This window comes from Metarhizium acridum, assembly GCF_019434415.1.
Source record: "Metarhizium acridum strain ARSEF 324 chromosome Unknown scaffold_579, whole genome shotgun sequence".
Classification (NCBI taxonomy): Eukaryota; Fungi; Ascomycota; class Sordariomycetes; order Hypocreales; family Clavicipitaceae; genus Metarhizium; species Metarhizium acridum.
The window spans coordinates 499868-514066 of record NW_027094047.1 but is presented as its reverse complement, the minus strand read 5'-3'; the positions used below and the strand labels follow the sequence as shown (position 1 = coordinate 514066).

The 14199-nt window shown below is 33.8% G+C and overlaps 2 protein-coding genes across 3 annotated transcripts; one reads left to right on the top strand and one right to left on the bottom strand.

Annotated features, from left to right (window-relative positions):
* Nucleotides 1–168: 168 nt before the first annotated feature.
* On the bottom strand, nucleotides 169–6964 carry J3458_021436 (uncharacterized protein). The gene is made up of 2 exons (XM_066122623.1): nucleotides 2030–6964; nucleotides 169–1947 (listed from the first exon to the last, which is right to left on the bottom strand). The coding sequence occupies exon 2, from the start codon at nucleotides 676–678 to the stop codon at nucleotides 352–354; it is 327 nt and encodes a 108-aa protein (XP_065972381.1). The 5' UTR covers nucleotides 679–1947; nucleotides 2030–6964; the 3' UTR covers nucleotides 169–351.
* Nucleotides 2258–6964, top strand: LYS2_8 (large subunit of alpha-aminoadipate reductase). Of its 2 annotated transcripts, XM_007817824.2 has the most exons (2): nucleotides 2258–2608; nucleotides 2676–6964. In XM_007817824.2, exons 1-2 carry the CDS (start codon nucleotides 2545–2547, stop codon nucleotides 6146–6148), a joined length of 3537 nt encoding a protein of 1178 aa, XP_007816015.2. In that variant the 5' UTR covers nucleotides 2258–2544; the 3' UTR covers nucleotides 6149–6964. The 2 variants fall into 2 exon arrangements, with proteins under 2 accessions (XP_007816015.2, XP_065972380.1); XM_066122622.1 differs by having other exon boundaries at nucleotides 2258–6842.
* Nucleotides 6965–14199: the final 7235 nt, after the last annotated feature.

Genomic DNA, 14199 nt, shown 5'->3' with positions numbered 1-14199 from the left:
GGCCAAATATAGGAAACCAAGTCAAATGCCGACCGAACGCATTCAAAGCCTGCGCATGTGGTCCATGACTACTATAAATTGTTGGCAAGTCTTTGCTAAAATCAAAGTTTTTCCATTTTCTCTTCAGAAATTCGGATAGCTTTTCATCCTCAAAGAAGAATCCAGTCTGCCTTTTTAGTAAAACGGACCAAATCACCGCCGTCTCCCTTAATCTGCCGGCAACTGGCAGGTCTTGATCATCCTGTAGCTCCTGGAAGACCAGACCGCCAGGCTAAAAAAGCAGTCTGCCACGCTGAGATGTCTTCAACACTTGTTGCATCAACCATCGGAACTTCCCGTTTGCTATCAATGCTACATGTCATGCTGTTGTTGAACGAGCGCATAGGTTGCCTTGCTAACCCAAGCGCTAACGTATCGCGAACTAGCCGTGAAGACCATAATGTAATAATTGATGGTGAGTACTGGATTACGAATTAGTATTTTGGAAATTTTGAATTGGGGTTTGCATCGGACATAAACATAGGTATATGCATATGTCTTGTTTGAAATAAACATGATCAATGTAAGCAGCGTAAGATGTACGCTATGCGCTCTTGTTTCTCGTGCCCCCAAAACAGCAAAACTGGCTCGTGGAAACTCCAACGGTCGTGCATGACGGCAACCTTGGGCGGTTCGCATTACACACTATATGAACCGTGCACGATATTGAAGGACAGAGTTTAAGAGCCCTGACCCTGACCGGCATTCCCCCCTTCGAAAATCTGCATGCCAAGACGTCGCACTGGTCAGTATTACCCGTTGGCAACTAAGTGGGCTAGCCACTTAGTCGCTGACGGGTACATGAAAGTTGGCTATGACATGACTCTCGCATTGTAACAGAAGGCTAATTTAGACAGCCCACACCGCCGCTTTTACACACCGGTTGACACCAACCGAGGCGCTAATCACCTATTGCTTGCTCACTGAGCAACAGTGAGCTTCCAGAGTTCCCCATGAGCGTGACCTGAGCTTCCTCTTGGTGTTCCTGAGCCAAGGTTATACACACATAGAGAGGCCAATTAGGCAAGTGGTGTACACGAATAGTCAGGACGTGGTTCCTGATACCTGCTTCTGTCGTCAAGGTTTTTGGGCAATCTTCCACAGGGCATTTGACCTCCAACTTGAGATGGTCTCTTTTGGTGGAGATTCAGGGCCCGCTGACTTGGACACTCACTCCACTTCACATCCATCATAGGTGCAGAGAAACCCCCGCTTTAGAGCATGCTTCTCTTCAAAATGAGATCGCACTATCTCCTGCTGAAAGTCTCATTGCATCCATTTGCTGGACATTGGTAGTATTCGGTACCTGATGAAGGGCCGGAACGTCTCTTCGCATCCTTGAGCTAGGCAGCGCCATGCTCGGGGTGCAACGTTTCAGGTGTCAGAGCATCCCCTTTCTTCTCCTATACATGCTCTGGCAATCTAATACCGGGCAAGGCCATCTATTGCGGTTGACCCTGGCGTGTGTGTTCTGTAGTGTTTCTGCTTGTCTTTGCCTGTGTGACATCGCAGCCGGCAACCTGGGAAGTCGCATTGGAGGTAGAGAATTTTTGGATGCTTCTTTCGCATATGACGTAGCATATGTGCACTGGCTCGGCGCGAATTGTACTACACGTCGCAATCTGGATTGTGACAGCTTATCGTTGGATATGCGGCGTCTAACACAGGCTTGCTATTGGGCTCGGCTGCTTCTGATCCGAAATTGGCGTGAGGACCGAAAGGATTGGTGGTCGGGCGTATTCGTTTCGCTTCTGGGTTTGGGCCCTTGGACTCGGTCTGGTCGGGACAGTCGAAGAACAAAGCAGTGCATGACGGGGACTCACTCTGGGGCGTTTTTTTTTGTCATTTTCGCGATGTACGAGAGAGATGGCTTGGATGTCGAAGTGTCCGGTGTCACTAACAACGCATCTAACAAAGCCAGCACACGTCAGCAAATGCTCTATGATCGAAAGCCTTAAGGAAATAAAGTGGCGAAACAGACACGACTTACGTTCATGGGCAGGGTGGTTGAGGAGGATGATCGCGTGCGTTGCTTTGGTACCTACGAATAGTAGGGTGGGGTGGTGGTTTTGGTGAGATCATGCCCAGGGTGGTGGGCGAGTAGGGCGGAGAAGTGGGTGCGTGAGTAGTTATGTACTCCGTACCTCTAGTAATTAACCACACCCAGCAATTCGTGCCGGAGTCCTGCTGTGAACTTCTCGTTGTTTGTCGCCGATGACAATGGCCCAGCACGATCAATGGATGGCTCTGGGTACATCGGTCTTGGCCCTGCGTTACAAGTGCACGCAGCGGTCAGACTTTAACTTTGGTGCCAGCTGGCGTTTAACTCGAATTCAGGTACCAGACGAAGGGGTTAGGTCATGTGATAAGCCGGTCATCGGAGGTGACTCAGTTTTTTCTCTCAGTAGTTCTTAGCATACATCTAGCTCATAACCCTTTCACCAACGTATTACCCCATTCCTTCTTCAATGGTATAGAATTCTATGCCGGTTGGCTTCCTTCAACATGCGGCAGAATTTCTTGATTCCAGATCCTACTTGTGACTTGGATTGGGGCGGATTCCGTGGAGGTAAGTAGTAAAGCTGTGCCCAAGCACGACCAGCGTCGTTGAGCGACTTTCTTACTCAACGTTGTAGCAATCCATGACATATTCGCAGCCAATGCGAAGCGAGTGCCTAATAGGCAATGTGTTATTGAAACACGGAGCTCACGAAGTCCCGAGCGCGTCTTCACATATCGCCAGATCAATCAGGCCTCGAACCAGTTAGCACATCACCTCATAGCTCATGGCTGCAATGTAGGCGATGTCGTCGTCATCTATGCCTACCGAGGCGTCGACCTTGTCGTTGCCTACATGGGTGCTCTAAAGGCTGGCGCAACTGTCAGCGTCCTCGATCCACAGTACCCTGGAGAGCGCCAAAAGGTTCTATTAGGCGTTTCGCGACCCCAGTTTCTCATCTGCATCCAACGAGCCATTGACGAGTTTGGTCATCTTCCCAGCCTTGTCAGCGATTTCATCACCACCGATCTGGACGTCAAGGCCACAGTCCCGGCGCTGCACCTTTCGAATAACGGGCAACTAACCGGAGGCACTGTCAAGGGTCAAGACTGTCTCGCAGCCCAGGCACCCCTCATGGAACACGACCCTGATGTCACTGTTGGTCCCGATTCTATACCGACACTTTCGTACACCTCAGGCACTGAGGGAATCCCGAAAGGCGTACAAGGACGCCATTACTCCCTGACCTACTATACGCCATGGATGGCAGAGAGGTTTGGCCTTTCGGAGACGGACAGATTCACAATGCTGTCCGGTATTGCACATGATCCAATTCAGCGGGACATTTTCACGCCGCTCTTCCTGGGGGGAACGCTGATCTGCCCCCCCGTCGAAGTCATTACATACGGGCTGCTAGCTGAGTGGATGAATGAGCATAAGGCTACGGTGACTCACCTTACTCCTGCCCTTGGCCAGATTCTTATTGGCGGCGCCACGACTCAATTCTCCTCACTTCGGAGGGCCTTCTTCGTTGGCGATCTTTTAACCAAGAAGGATTGCAGAAAGCTTTGCGACCTTGCACCCAACACAAGGGTGATCAATCTATTCGGATCCACCGAGTCGCAGCGTGCCGTCTCCTTCTTCGAGATTCCAAGCAAAGCTGAGGACCCGGATTTCCTTGACTCATTGCCAGACATCATCCCTGTTGGCCAGGGCATGTTGAATGTTCAGCTGCTGGTTGTAGACCGTCAAGATAGGAACAGACTCTGCGGAGTTGGCGAGACTGGTGAATTATTCATCCGTGCCGCGGGTCTTGCGGAAGGTTATCGTGGAGACGACGAGAGAACAAAGGAACTGAACCGGTCCAAATTTGTGTCTAACTGGTTCGTCGATCCTGCCAAGTGGATTCGAGAGTCCGAGCCCCAAGACGCTTCTGTTGGTTATTACAAGGGGCCGCGAGACCGTCTATATCGGACTGGTGATCTAGGTCGGATGCGCGAGGATGGAAGTGTTGAGTGCACAGGTCGAATCGATACACAAGTTAAGATCCGAGGTTTCCGGATAGAATTAAGCGAGATCGACATCTCCTTGTCCCAGCACCCATACGTACGTGACAACATTACAGTTATACGGAGAGACAAAAACGAGGAGCAGACTCTAGTCACGTACTTTGTCCCCGAGACAGGGCGGTGGTTCCAACACCTCCAATCGGAAGACGACCCAGAAGTTATTGAGCAAGAGATGACGTCCGAAACGATGGCCAGCATGCTCAGGCGGTTCAAGCTGCTATCTGACGACTGCAAGAAGTTCTTGGCAGCCAAGGTTCCCAGCTACGCCGTCCCAAGCATTTTCATCCCCCTGGCTCGGATGCCACTGAATCCAAACGGCAAGATTGACAAACCGGCGCTCCCTTTCCCCGACCCGGTGGATCTTCTCTCGGGCGCCGAAAGGAGAGCCTCGTCAGTTGTCGCCAATATGACTGATACGCAGAAAAGACTAGCCGCGGTGTGGGCTTCGGTTCTCCCCAATCGCTCCGCACGAATGTTTGTCCCGGAGTCTAACTTCTTCGACGAGGGTGGGCACTCCATCCTCGCACAGCAAATGTTTTTCCGCCTTAAGAGCGAATGGAAGGACATCAACCTGCCAGTTAGCGTTATATTCCGGTCTCAGACTCTCCATGCCCTCGCCTTGGAGATTGACAGAGCCCTGGATCCTATCGGTCTGCGATTAGATGCTATGCCTCTTCCCGGAGATGGAGAGTCTGAGGATGAGTCGTACGCGGCTGACGCCCGGAAACTGCTGTCCCAGCTCCCAGACCGCATCCCGCAGGCGCCGACAGATTGGGACTACACGGCGACGCCACCTACTGTGCTCCTAACCGGCGCCACAGGCTTCCTCGGATCGTACATCCTACGTGAACTTCTCGAAGGCCCAGCAAAGGCACGTGTCATTGTGCACATTCGTGCGGGTGATGCAGCAGCAGGTCTCGCACGCGTAGAGTCTACGGCAGCGGCCTACGGCCTCTGGTCTCCGGAGTGGTCGTCCATGATTGAGACGGTGGTGGGTGACATCTCTAAGCCGTCCCTCGGCGTCTCCGAAGACACCTGGAAGCGCCTCTCCAACTCTGTAGACCTCATCATTCACAACGGCGCTCACGTCAACTGGATGCTGCCATATTCAAGTCTAAGGGCGACCAATGTGATCAGTACTCTGGACTGCATCCGGCTGTGCGCGGAGGGGAAGCCCAAGCGACTGTGCTTTGTCAGCTCTACGTCAACTCTAGACACCAACCATTACGTGCAGCTATCGCGAGACCTCAAGACGGGTGTGCTGGAGACGGATGACCTTCAAGGTAGCCGTAAGGGCCTCGGGACAGGATATGGGCAGTCCAAGTGGGCCAGCGAATACATTATTCGCAACGCTGGGGCCAGAGGGCTTACAGGAGCCATAGTTCGGCCTGGGTATATCACTGGAGACCCGGCGTCCGGTATCTCTGTCACCGACGACTTCTTGGTACGGTTATGGAAAGGCTGCCTGCAGGTCGGGGCACGCCCAGACATCAACAACACGCTCAACGCAGTACCCGTTTCGCGGGTCAGCCGCATCGTTGTCGCCGCAGGATTGCTACTTCCTACCGTGACCGGGCAGTCTCTCAGCGTAGCCCAGGTCACCAGCCATCCGCGACTGAAGCTCAACGAGTGGATTGGCGCTATGGAGCTCTATGGATACCGTACGCCTCTCGTACCGTACCGAGACTGGTGCGCCAAGGTTGTCGAGTACGTAGAGGATGAGGCCAACGAGGAGCATGCCTTGCTCCCACTATTCCACTTTGTGACGGGGGACCTGCCTGCCAATACCATCGCCCCGGAGATGGACGATTCACAAGCTACAGCCGCTCTAGAACTCTACGACAAGAGAACAAGCTCTGGCGCCCCCGGTGGACCGCAGGCTGTAGATATAGGCACCATAGGCATGTACCTTGCGTATCTAGTGGCAGTTGGATTTCTACCCGCACCAGTGCAGAAGGGTGAGCAAGAATTGCCCGAGGTGGACGTCAGTAGGCTACAAGCTGTGAAAGATGCGCTAGGTGGTAGGTCAGCGAAGAGCTAAGGCTAAACAATACCACAATTAAAATATAGGTGCTGTGTCGTATACTTGTTATCTCTCGTTAGGGGTAGTACTCCATGTCGTCCCGCATACCATGGTCAGGGCTACAGTTGGACTCAGACCGGACTCGGACTCAGGTATTGGTTCTGGGCCAGCGGGATCCTTGGGTTTCTACTGGCGGCGGCGGCTCACGACCCTGGATAGGGACGCGTTGACTTTGCAACGTTTTGAACGCTGACCAACGTTGCCGGCAGTGCCCAAGTGGTTTTAGTTGGCCCTGCTGAGGCAGCCCCAAGTTGGCTGAAATTCGCCTGGTTCTTTGGCCTTGAATGGATTCTTATGCCGGCGCAAGTTTCCGAAAAGTACTTAGAAGTACTCGCATGTATCTGTCTCTGCTTTCCCTGTGAAGTGCATGTCCAAAACCTACCACTGTGGCCAAAGTGACTAGAAAATATACAGCGGCACTTGCTGCCTGCGTTGCAAATCCTCCGTTTATTAACCCAAAATCAAGTAGGAGAATGTGCGCCTGAATCTGCCACCCATGTGGTCGCTTTGCGAGTCCGCAGATGGACTGTGCACTATATTTCGAAGCCACTTTAGCTTCTTAAAATAACTAATAAAAGAAAAGTTCATTAAATTATTATAATTTAATGTTAAATTTATTCTTTTAAGTCTTTAATTTAAAAATTTTATTCCGTTTATTTAATGTTTTTTTTAAAATTAAAGCTTTTATAAGTGTATTTATATATTATTGTTTTTATAATTTAATATTAATAATAATAATATCAAATAGCTTATAAGCTTATAATAAAAGTGGGTTTTTAATAGCTTTATAAGCTAGTAAATTTATTGCTTTAATTTTTTTGAAATATATTCTAATATGCGTCTTTTTAGTTTCCTCTTATAAAATTAAGTATATTTTCTCTACTACTCTTTACATTACTTATACGCTTTGCCGCCTTTAGTAGTAAGAAGTATTACCGTTTCTTACCTAGTATTCTTAGCGTTTATGTAAGATTGTAAGAGAGACTAGAAGTTAGGTAGCTAAAGTAAGAGTAGCTATATTATAATAACTAAAGCTTATCTTATTTTCTAATTGTATAAGATATAAGGGATATAATCTTAAAGCTCTTATTTTACGTAACGTTATTAATCGCGTTATAAGTAAGTAAGGTTTCTTAATTACCTTATAATTATTTCCCTTTACTTTAACTAAGCGTTAAATAGCTTTAATACTTACTTATTAATTATATAATAGTATATTATTAATTAATATATAAATAATTTAAACGTTTAATTAAAGTTAATTATATTATTATATAATTAATTATATATATAAATTAATATAATTTCTTTATACTTTTATTAATTATTTCTCTTTTAAATATTATTATTTACCTTATTCTTTTTTATATTACCTATTTAATTCTCTTTTTTAACTTAAGAAACCTTATTTTATTAAGCTAATTACTTATTATTTACTATTAAAATAATAAATATTAATATTAAGCGTTATTTTTATATATATTACTTACGTATAATAATAAACGCTTATTATTATAGCTTTTTAAAGAAGCTTAAACTTCTTAAGATTTTTTATACTTTTAATAGTAATATAAGCTTAAATATTAGCCTTTTTAAGCGCTATTAATAGTATATTACACGCGTTAATACGTATAATTTAATTAATTTATAACTTTAAAGAGTTTTCTTATAGTTTTATTATATTTTTATTAACGTTTAAGTAACTTATTTTTATTATAGTTAAAGATATAATTAATCTCTTATATCTTTTAAGTTACCTTTAATAGCTTATAATTATTTTAGTCTTAAAGAATAAGAATAATAGTAATAATAATAATACTAGTTATATTTTTTCGCGTGTAACTTACATACGCTTTACTTAACTTTTACTAGAAATTATTCGTAGCTTTAATTATATTAAAATTACTTATTATATTACTTATAAGTTAACTAATATAATAAAGAGCTTATAAGTACGTTTTTTCTTAATTTATTATAATATATTTATTAATTAATTCTCTTCTTTTAATTTACTTAAAGTATTTACTATTAATATATAATAGCTTAAGAGTAGCTTTTAATTACTTAAATTCTCTCTTTATAATTTAATAATATAAGTAAACTTTTTTATTAATAACTTCTTATTATTTTACTTATTAATTATTATTAAGTAAATTATAATTAAGTTTTTAATAAATAAAAAGTAATCTAAGTCTTATATTTACGCTTATTTAACTTAAATTATATTACTTAAGTAATAGTAATTTATTACCTTTATAATAATATAAAAAAGGTAATTATTATTAATAAATTTAATAATAACTTACTTAAAGAAGGTATTTTAAGTGCTTTTTTATTAGTTTTTCTTATACTTTAAGCGTTATTTCATTTATTTTTTATTTAATAGTTTATTAACTTAAAAGTTAAAATAAATAAAATTAATAATAATAAGAGTATAATTATTTAATTTTCACGTAATAATCTTTTACTTATAGTTTATTATTATTATTTTATTATTTAAGTACCCTAGAGCTATTATAAGCTATTCTAGTACTTTTATATATAGTTTAAGTAGGAAAACCCTTTATATAAAAAGAAAAACCCCCTCGCTTCTATTCTAGGTTATCTTTACCCTATTATAACCTATAATTATATAAAGTGTATTCTAAATCGTATAAATTAAAGGTATTTACTAGGCTAGCTATTCTAGTAATAGTTTATTAAAGTATATATAGTAAAGGTTTAAGCTAAGTTTAAGTTAGCCTTAATATACTAGTTAAATAGCTATCTTAGTATTTAGGTATTTAAGGCTATTACGTAGTTATCTTTAAGCGTTATATTATATCGTATTATTTTAAGCTTAACGTAATATTATATCTTAAATATTTCTAGTATAATTAATATATTATAATAAACTCTACTTTATTCTTACTTTTAAAGCTACTTAGCTAAGCTTAACTAGCTATTATTAGCTATTTAAGGCCTATTATAGCCTTTATAAGAGCTTTAAATTAAGCTATTAATTTTCCTTTCTTTCTTTCTTTCTTCTTTAAACCCTTAATTTTCGTATATATAGCCTCTTTTTATAGCCTTTAATATTAGGCTAGCCTTATAATAGCTTTTAGCTCTCTTTATAAGCTTATTAAAGCTATACTTATATTAGCTTATTTTTTAAGCGTTTCTTAGGCGAATTTAATTAACACGCGTTATTTTTTAGGCTTTTTCTTATCTCTTATAGCTCTTATAAGCTTTTTTTAATTTAAGATAAGTTCTTACCTAACGCTAGCTTAATACTAGGCGTTTCTCTCTCTTACCTTATTATTATTTTTAATTATATATTAGTTTATTTTACTTTATATATTTACTTAACTTTAACTTAATTTTAATATCTTTTTATTAATATTTTATAAAAGCTTATTATCTTTAAAATAATTATACTTAATATTACTTTTAAGGTATATTTTAACTAATTAATTAACTTTAATTTAATAGTAATATTAACTTAATTATAAAAGAATAGCTCTTTTAAGGGTAAGATACTTACGCTTACCTAAAAGAAGAAGGCTATTAAGTAAAAGATTACTATAAGTACTCTTATTTTACTTTAGCCTAATATTATATTAATATTTATATAAGTTAATACTTAATATTAAATCCTATATTTACTTTATATAGCTTAAGTCACTATTAGAGCATTAACAAAAAAACTACATTACATGTAGTTTTTTAGTGTAGTTTTTAGTGTAGTGTAGTTTTTGTAGTTTTAGTGTAGTTTAACTATACTATAACTACATTTATAGTGTAATGTGTAATTATAAGGGCTTTAAAAGTAGACTTATAAGCTTATAAAGATAACCAGAAAATACTATGATTTTAGTTTATTATAATGCTATAAAAATATTCTTTATAAGTTAATTAATAAGTAAGATATTAAAGTTTAAAGAATTCTAAAAATAAAGATATTAACTTAATTTATTTTAAGTATTTAATAAGAAATAAATGCTTTTTAAATGTTATTTATATATATATAATATATGTAATTAATATAAAAATTTGAAATATATTTTTTTTACTTTAATTATATGTAAATAATATTTTAAAATATTTTTAGTTTTTATTTACATTTTATTTAATTAAAATAAATCTATAAAAGTAAGTAATAAGTATTTTTATATTTTATATAAGTTATTTTAATAGCTTATTAATATAAAACGTATAACTTTATTTAATATATATTTAATAAAATTTATATAAATTATTTTATATATAATTAGGTATATTTTTTAATTTAATTAATATATATTATTTATATTAAAGTAAAATTATATATATTATTAATTTATATACTATAAAGTATTATATAAGCTTAAATATATATTTAATATAATTAATCCTATATATATAAAGATTAATATAAATATTAAAAACTTTATTCTTAAGTTTTTTTTTATTCTATATATTAAAACTATTATAACTTTATAAAAAAAAGGAGTTTAAAAATAAGAGTAATATTATTTTAAAGCTTATAATCTTAGCTATCTAGAAGTATTAACCCCACTTAATTTTACCTATTAATTATAAAGATAATAGCCGCGGTATTTAGTAGAGTAAGTTAACTAGGGTAAAACGCTATAGTATTTTACCTTACTTTAATAAAAAACGCTATAATTTCTATTTCCTAATATCTCTACGAATACTTGACTAAAATTTACAACCTTATAATTAATTAATAGCCCTTAAAAAGCCCTTTAATTTAATACTAGTTATATAATTATAAGTCTAGTATTCTAGGAGTTATATTCGGTTAAAGTTTTAAGATATAAAGATTTCCTATAAGCTATATATACATGTTTTAAGTGATAAAATAGCATATTATCATATAATATAACGCCTTTAATACATTATAAGTATACCGGCTTTTTTAACTATTTTACTATAGTTGCATTTTCTCGTAAAACTATTCTATTATTTTCCACATAAATATACATGTTTAAGGGGTAAGTTAAGCATTAAAAAAATGCCTAAATTCTAAGGTTTTTAAAACCGTTTATATTATAAATTTATTCTATATATTAACTATATTCTTTCGCTTTAAAGTTTAAAACCTTTCTTTTTTATATTAATCTTCTTACCCTTATAACTCTATAAATACTTCACTTTTATTTAAACTTTCCTTATTATTAAATAGCCTTAAATTTAAGCTATCTTATAAAAATTATCTATTATTTAAAACCTACCTTTATAATAAATTAAAATTCTCTTGGAATTACACCTCTTATTATTACGAATAATTTAAGCTTTTCTTAGTAAACTTTAACTAAAAAAGACTATATAAATAATAAGAGCTATTAATTTCGTATAAAATCATATATTATTTAATATAACCTTTTTTTTATAAGGTTTTAGTAGTTAATTTAAAAAAACCACGAGAAATCACCTTTTTTTACAGCTAGCTAAGCTATAACTTTACTTTTACCCACCTAGCTAGCTGTTTTTAGTCCTTTAATAGTTTAGTATATTATAGGAAAAAACATTCTACTATTATAGTATTAAAAGCTAAAGAAAACGATAAAATAACTAGTAAGTTACTTCTTTTATTATTTTATATCTTATTATATTATTATTTTATATCTTATTATATTATTAATTTATATATTTATAATATTATAAATTTATAATTTACTAATTTACTTATAAATAATACCTACTATTATAAAGTTACCTTTAATATCTAACTTTTTAACTAAATCTAGCTTTTCTAGCTTTTTAAGAAGTAATAAAAGACTTAGAAATAATACTATTACTAGTAGTAGTAATAGATTTTCTAAGGATACTACTCTTATATTAGCTCTTAAATTTATACTTTAAAATAACCTATCTTTTACTATTATAACTAGTAAAAGCTTTAAAAAGCTTTTAAGTTATAATTACAAGTAAGTTTATATTATATTATTATATTATTTATATATAAGTTATATTTTATACTAATATTAAGTTATTTTAGCTATAATATAAGCTTTTTTTATTATAAAGGCCTTATATCTCACATGAAAATATTATATTCTAATATAAAAAAGAATATAATAAATAAAATTTAAAATTAAGTTAATAAAATGGGTTTTATATCTATTTAACTTAATATTTAAACTTTAATTAATTTTAAATTATATTTAAGGGTTATAGCTAATTAGTTAAACCTCTAATTTAACTTAGAATATTATTTAATTAGTAAGTATATTTATATTTATATTTATATTATTATTATTATTATTATTATTATTATTATTATTATTATTATTATTATTATTATTATTATAATTTAAAAGCTAATTATATATTAGAATTTAAATACTTACCTACTAGCTATACTAGCTATTTAATTAATTTAATTTTTAATAAATTATTGACTAAATATAATATAAACCCTAAAAAAATTATAAGGTTAGTAGTTTATATATAAAATAATATTAATTTACTAACTTTTTAATTATTATAGCTTTACTAGAGATAATAGCTTTAATAATAATACCTTTTTATCTTCTTTTTTAAACTTATATTTTAAAAGGCATAAAAAGCCTTTAAATATTCGTTATATAGCTTATATTTTAAGTATAGTAGCTAAAGATATAATATTTATATTTATTAACGAAATAATAAATACTAAAAATATTAAAGATTATATAAATAGCGAATTTTTACATTATTCTACTAAAGAATTCAATGATTTCTCTGCTAAAAAAAGAATAAAATTTAATAATTTAATTTCAGGTATTTATTATAATTTAGAATACTTATTTTAAGTTATTTTATATAATTTAAGCTAATTATAAAATAGGAATTATTGGAAAAGTTAAAAGAATAGCTATTCTTATTAAAAATAACTAATAACTTTATTTATAATAGTTAAAAGCTTTAAAAGAAGCTAAAGATAAAGGATTTATTATTAGAAATAGTAATCTTATAAAAATACTATTAGGTAAGTTATTGATCCTATATTATAAATATTATTGAAAGCTTTAAAAGCTTATAAATATTATTATAAATATTAATAAGTTATAATAAGTATTAATAAGTTAATAATTATTAATAATTAACTTTACTTATATTAATAAACGTAATAAGATAGAATTTAACCTATAAAATGCTTTACACAGTTATTTTATTAGTAGAACCTATTAAAATATTACAGAAAAAAACGAATTTAATAGCTTTTAAAGATACTAGCTTAACTATATAAGAATAGGCTAATTTAAATACTTTAATAAGTATTTTAGAGATTTTTAATTAGCTTATAATATAATTATAAAGCTAATCTTATAATACTATAAGTTTAATATATTTTTTCTTAATAAGAATTTATACTTTACTTTAAGATATATTAAAAGATTAAAAAGGTTAGCTTAAAAATGTAAGTTTTATAATTTTATAATTTTATTTTAAATTATTAATTATTTTATAGTTAAATACTTATAATCTATTAGTTAAGGTCTTTATTTTAGCTTTAAAAAAAGGCTTATATAAATTAAATTACTATTTTTCTAAGAATATTAATAGTAATTATAATTTTTAAAAGCCTTATTTATTTACTACTATATTAAACCCTAAACTTAATTTATAATTAATTAAAAATCAATTAAGTATTAATTCTAATACTATTAATTAACTATTAAAAGACTTAAAAGCTAAATATAAAGAGTAAGTTATAATTTATTATATTAATATATAATATATATTTTAAATTTCTTAATAATTAATTATATAATAGAACCTATTATAAATATATATAAGACCCTAAAAATAAAGTAATTTCTTATATAGAATTAGAAGAAATTTCTTCTAATTCTAAAAAATTAACTAAAAATACAAATAATACTTGAATTAAAGTTAATTTATAATAACTAGCTAATTTAGCTTCTTATAATAATATTAGGCTTTAAAAAAAGCCTAGCTTATTTAATAACTTATTTTTAAAGTAAAAAACTAAAGCTATTAAAAAAACTAGAAAAAATAAGATTTCTAGTTATTTAAAG

What these genes read in the sequence shown, in the direction of transcription:
- J3458_021436 (XM_066122623.1), bottom strand. Translation starts at nt 678, where the DNA reads ATGCGAACCGCCCAAGGTTGCCGTCATGCACGACCGTTGGAGTTTCCA.
- LYS2_8 (XM_007817824.2), top strand. Translation starts at nt 2,545, where the DNA reads ATGCGGCAGAATTTCTTGATTCCAGATCCTACTTGTGACTTGGATTGG. An exon ending in TTGGGGCGGATTCCGTGGAG is followed by an intron (nt 2,609 to 2,675) that starts GTAAGTAGTAAA and finishes TCAACGTTGTAG; the next exon opens with CAATCCATGACATATTCGCA.